Raw genomic sequence first — 6,087 nt, forward strand, 5'->3', positions numbered from 1 at the left:
GAGTTGTTTTGGAACAGGCTGACTTTGTTTTGAGTCTGCCTTGAAGTCTTTGCTGGTACATTTTCGATAAGCCGAATTTGAGGTCCAGGTCCAAACTGTTGTTCCGAAACGAGCAGCTTCTCCAAGATTTTAACCTTTTTCCATATTCTGAGTCCAGAAATTGCATTTAGTCCAGAGGCCATTGTCTTTGATGATGGAATATCAGCCAGTTCGGAGTAGTTTGCAATTTCGCTCCTGTTTACAGTCTGAGTGCTGGTCGATCAGTAAAACAAACAAGCACAGGACAAAGGATAAAATGCAAAAATCCACAGAAGTAAAGATAAGAAACAGTCAAAATGAATAGATAAATAAAATAAGTGCAAAGGGGTCAAAGTCATTTCATTTGCTCTAAGGCCAGGGAGCCTAACATGCTGTCCAATCATAGCAGACTTTTGGACCTGAATCTTAGACCACATTAAACATTATTAGCAGCACAAATTAAAACCAAAACTCAAAAAGTAGTTTGTTTTTCCTCTCTTAAATTATGTTCTGCCTTCCTTAACTGTTTATTCACAAGACTGCTTGAGATCTGTAGGCTTCATCCATCGTTAAAATCTGTTTGTGCCAGATATTTAGGGAACATAATATGTCATAATGTAAAATGTGTGTTGACCTTAAAGTTTCTTATCTAGTTGATTAGCTGCACTAAATGTCTGCTTTTAAAAAATCAAGCAAGTAATGTAAAAGTTTGAGTCTGCAGAAACCAAACATTTTCAAACAGAAGATGCGTAGGAATCTTAAAACATGCTCTCAAACTTGTCACATCAATACAGACTCTTTAAAAACAGAACTATGTCTCGTTGTGTGCTTGTTTACAGGTACAGTGTGTTCAAGATCCACTGGCTGATGGCTGCACTGGCATTCACAAAGTCCACGTCACTGGTTTTCCACAGTGTAAGAGCACCATCAACACAGTGCAGACTTACCTGGTTTCCTTTCTCATCACTGCATTTGACCTTTTTCTGTTTTAACAACAAGATTTAAAGTAGTTTAATAAGACTGCCCTCTCTGTTCTCAGATCAACTATCACTTCATCAACACTGAGGGGCATCCTATTGAAGGCTGGGCCGTCATGTATTATATAACACACCTGTAAGTAACTTCTACAGGATATGCTGTGTAATCCAGGTTAGATTTATTTTTTTTTACGTTCTGTTTATGTTCATGTAATTATCAGGCTTAAAGGCGCTCTGCTGTTCATCACGCTGGCACTGATCGGCACAGGCTGGGCTTTCGTCAAATACATCTTGTCTGACAAAGAGAAGAAGATTTTCATGATAGTTATTCCTCTGCAGGTACTGCACATGCTTAAAGAAACGCCAGGTGTAAGATGTTCGCATTGTCACTGTGAGGACTCACTCAGCTGTTGCCCTTCAGGTCCTGGCTAATGTTGCCTACATCATCATCGAGTCTACAGAGGAAGGCTCCAGCGAGTACTACCTGTGGAAGGAGATCCTGTTTCTGGTCGACCTTATCTGCTGCGGAGCCATCCTTTTCCCCGTTGTCTGGTTAGTGTGTGCATACGGTCTGTTCAAGCTGTCTTCCAGTTTTTAAAATCACTTAAAAATTTGAATTAAGGCTGATTTTGTAGCTTGGGTGTCTTCTGCTTTAACAGAAGCAAGTTAAGATCTGCAGATTTTTATGATAAAACGAGGATTGTTGGGTCCAGCACAGCAATCAGCAGCTGTCGTTTTCAGTGCCATTTGTAGGGTTTAACTTTTTGATTGTAAAGGGAAGCTGCACAAACAGACAGCTCCTGCTCACATTGTCAATCATTATTGCCTCTGAAGGTCAATTCGTCACCTACAGGAAGCTTCCAGCACAGATGGCAAAGGTGAGTGCGATTGTCTTCATTACTTTTAGCCACAAGGTCACACGAGCTGTTGTTGGTTGTTTACTGAATGTGGGCGTCGTGTCTTTCAGCTGCCATGAATCTGGAGAAGCTCAAGCTCTTCCGACATTATTATGTGATGGTGAGAACGACCTCGGCTGTATGTTTCTGTCTGTCCTTCACCACCCCCCTGACTGCAAGATCTGACTGGTTTTTACTGCTTATATTTATAATTAAATATATGTTAATGTCTGTTGCATCAAGCTGCAGCATTTGGCAAAAACTCTTCAGTCTTGATTCAACAGAATCATTCAATTTTTTATTTATTTTTTTAGATAATGTGAATTTAATAGTTTCCTAAAGTCGACTAATACCAAACAAGATTTTAATAGCCCTATCTTATGGTAGATTAAAACCTACAGTACTAAATTGTGTTTATTGATAACTATCATTCTGTTTTCAGATCGTGTGTTACATCTACTTCACAAGGATCATAGCCATTTTGCTGAAGATCACGATGCCCTTCCAGTGGCAGTGGTGCTATGAGGTGAGCCAGCCGCGGTGTACGGTAACAGTCTGACTTTACTGCAGAGCTCCTGTTTGGAAAAGGTCAAAGACATTCAGGAGCTCACTCTGAATCAGCAGTGACGAGGCATAACGTCCCAATGTCCCGTAGCTTAATGCTTCTAAAGACATCACTTATTTAAAAGCCTCATATTGCTTTGTTTCAAACAGTTTAGAGTGCTATTGTTGATTAAACCTGAGACTAATTTTTAACTTTTGTTGGTCTGGTGCCAGTAATCCTACACTAATTTAGTCAGAAAACAAACTAAAGAAAAAAAAACCTGATATATAATACTAAACAGCCAACTGTGAACAGAATTCATCTTTGCCTTTAAAACCCAGTTTGATCCTCTCTCATCCCTCTGTTTCCTCAGTTTCTGGTGGAAGTGTCCACTTTGATCTTTTTTGTGCTGACGGGCTACAAGTTCAGACCAGCATCCAACAACCCGTACCTCCAGCTCCCCATGGATGAAGATGATGTGGAGATGGATGAAGTGTAAGCACGCATGCAGATAATTTCACACCTTTAAACTGAGAGGGGAAAAGAAAGACTGAACCGGAGGAGCAGGGTTAGGTTTTTTTACCATCTGCTATTTGCTACGACAGAAAAGGAGTAAAGAAAGCCCTTTATGTCCACCATTCACACAGGAAGTGGTGCACACACTGTGCACAGCTCATACGGATCATACTGTCAGTGCACACACACAAACTCCAGTGCATATATGTGTGTGTGTGTGTGTGTGGGAGATTTTTTTCTGATTAGATGTGTCATGTCGCCACCCCCCTCAGTCCACAAAGCGCACACCGTGGCAGGATGTGCTCAGTGCAGCACATCACACACACACACTCACACATAAAATGGGTTTGGAAGTGGTGTGTGCTGCAAATTTTAGACTTTTTTTTTTTTTTTTTTTTTTTTTTTACATAAAAAAAGCCTTTCATTTTGAGAGTTTACTAAACTTTTTGTTTGACACAAAACAAGTAGCACACCTTTACAGATTTAACTGAATGAAGAAGACAAGACACCGATTTATTTAGTCATTCATTCAGTTTCATAGTGAAGTGTTTTTTTGTCTCTGGTTGTGGGAGGGTTATTATTTCTTTAAAAACAAAAGAAACTACAACAAACAAAACTAGCATTTTGCATTTCTTCATTTTCTTTCTTGCACCAAACCATGACCCTCTTACCAAGGTGCGTACTAAACTGTGACCTATCCGTATTGTTACACGTCTACTTTAAACACATTTAAATAAATAGTTGGAAAACTTTTTTAAAGTGGGGTTCTCTGGAGTTATAAAAATCTTTCCTGCAGTAGAAATCAAGAGCATTATCAGTTTTGAGTATAATCCAGAAGGAAAAAAAACAAACCAGGTTTTAACTTTTAAACAGCTTTAACTTGATCCTTAGATAAGAAGCTGTTGTGAAGTTCAAAATAAAATCTTTATTGGTTCAATCCAGCCCAAAAAAGATAAAGTTTTCAAACCTTTTAATAACAAACTTGCTTGTTGCCAGGTAAACTTCTAAATTTCAACAAATTGTGTATCATTTTGAAGCTTTTGAGATGGAGAATATGACAATATTATTGACTCAATGTTGATAAATTTCTCATTGTGATTCGTGTTACCAGCACAGGTCAGGTCACAAATGTCTTCAAGAGTTCAAGAGAGAAGTTTTAGTTATATTTTATGATCAGGCAGAAGTTCTCTCAGGGAAGAAGCAGATTTCTCCTGTCTTTAAACAACTTCAGACTTCATGCCGCCCTCGTTTTATTAACCTTTATGCCCCTAAAGGCCAAGTTGTCTGTAATGGTCCAAACAAAGAATTAAGCACAGCCTGTTAGAGAAACTGTCTGACATTAAGAGGAGACACAACCATCTGATGTAATTCTGGCGTCACTAAAGTCATTCCTAACGATACACTCGAATGTTGTAATTTGTAGACGGTCCTCATTTCACAGTCACTGTTGTGTTGACTTGTGTTTCCCCGTTCGGAGCTGTTCCTCATCCTTGTTAATCCAGCTCAAAGTTAAGACCATAACGAGTCGTCTGTCTGTTTTTGTTTTCATCTAGAGTGACGGAGTCCGGTGCACTGGAGGGTATTTCCAAAGTCAAGAAGACGTCTAACGGACGCGAGCGCCAGAAAGAGCCCACCTTGTAAGCAGAAAGCTGCGTCTTTGGGAGGAACCAAGTAAAAGCCCCCCCACCCCGGCCCGCCCGGTGTCCGGGGTACATATGGACCAAGACTCCCCACTTCCACTGACAGCTCTCTGTTTAAAACTCTTCAGGTGGCTGCAAAGGTTATGCCCACTGTCTGGCTATGCAAAAAAGAAAAGAAAAAAAAAAGAGAATATCCTAAAAAGACTTAACATGAGTGGACACTCTCCATTTCTTTGGACACTCCACTCAGAAACAAGGTTTCTGTCACTTGAACTGGTGGAGATATAGAAAAAGGAGCTTTGTTGGTGTTTATCCTTTTTCTTTCTATCGTTTTTTTTTTTTTTTTTTTTTCCCTCCAAAGATAATTATTATTTTAGCAACAGACTTGCTTTTGAGTGTGTTTACGTCAGCTATTTAAAATGGTACTTTTGTGAGACTCTTAGCTCATTATGTGTGACGTGAGGACACCTGTGTGAATGTGAGATAAACCAGATTTCAATTTGAACTCAACATTTTTTTTTGTTTTTTTGGAGACAATAGCCCATACTCAGGTAAAAGGCTTATCAATGTGTTTAAAGTTATAACCAGCAACAGTCTCTTTCCCACAATTAAAGGTAAATCATTTTCCATCCATCATTACGAAATTTAACACCACACAATACCATGCTTTTGTTTTTCCCCACAGGTTTGAATATTAAAATATATGGATACAAGAGGCTGTATATTTTAATATATTGAGGTGTGTATTTGAGTATCATTGTTGATGATAGAGAAGTCATTTGTTGCTTGGACTGCAGCTGTAATTTAGTGCTTTAGTGGTGCTTCTCTGCGAATCAATGGTGACACGAGAACCTATTTTTGAATAAACAAATTGTTCAAATCAGGCTCTAAAAATAACCAGAGCCAAAGCCCTATTTAGGTGACCGCCACGTGTTTCTCTTGTTTGTTTTGTTTTTTTATATTCTGGCTTATCGGTGCCAATATGGGCGGGAAAAGTGACCTCACGGAGTCTTTTTGAATTTACCTGCTTCTGGTTTTACCTTTTTTGCTCTTGATGTGAAGCTTATTTGATTAACTATTAAAGACTCCTTGGTTTATGACCGATCAGCAGCAGCACGTGCAGCCAGGAAGTGTAGATGCTCATTTGATGGTAGTTCTTTGTAAATAAAAAAAATGTTCGTACAAAAAAAAAGAGGCGCATTACACTTTACAGACTCCAATAGTGTTTCAGACGGTTCAGTTTTTGATTCTCTTGAAGTGATTCGAGTACGAAAACCAAGCAATGCTAGTGAGATTTGAGCAGAATCACTCCTATCCAGAGAGGACGGCTCTGCACAGTGTTTACACACAGTTAACTCGTCCTCAGAGGGACTTTGAGAAGACGTTAACAGTCAGTACACATTCAGTGAAGGTGATTCAAGGTTTTTTGTTGCTTGTTACAGAAGGCTGTTTGTATGTATAAACTGTCACAATAAAGCTGAAGTTCTGGAACGGTC

General features: G+C 39.2%; 1 protein-coding gene across 1 annotated transcript in view; it reads left to right on the top strand.

The window, feature by feature from the left end:
- LOC108233749 (protein GPR108) overlaps positions 1–6,087 on the top strand; it is an 11,157-nt gene extending 5,070 nt beyond the window's left edge. The window contains exons 10-18 of the mRNA XM_017412814.3: positions 858–933; positions 1,058–1,131; positions 1,217–1,334; positions 1,417–1,547; positions 1,830–1,873; positions 1,963–2,012; positions 2,334–2,417; positions 2,809–2,930; positions 4,505–6,087. Coding sequence (XP_017268303.1) covers positions 858–933; positions 1,058–1,131; positions 1,217–1,334; positions 1,417–1,547; positions 1,830–1,873; positions 1,963–2,012; positions 2,334–2,417; positions 2,809–2,930; positions 4,505–4,592 — 787 coding nt within the window. The 3' untranslated portion in view covers positions 4,593–6,087. The remainder of the gene's footprint in view (positions 1–857; positions 934–1,057; positions 1,132–1,216; positions 1,335–1,416; positions 1,548–1,829; positions 1,874–1,962; positions 2,013–2,333; positions 2,418–2,808; positions 2,931–4,504) is intronic.

The sequence above is a fragment of the Kryptolebias marmoratus genome, linkage group LG3, assembly GCF_001649575.2.
Source record: "Kryptolebias marmoratus isolate JLee-2015 linkage group LG3, ASM164957v2, whole genome shotgun sequence".
Lineage (NCBI taxonomy): Eukaryota > Metazoa > Chordata > Actinopteri > Cyprinodontiformes > Rivulidae > Kryptolebias > Kryptolebias marmoratus.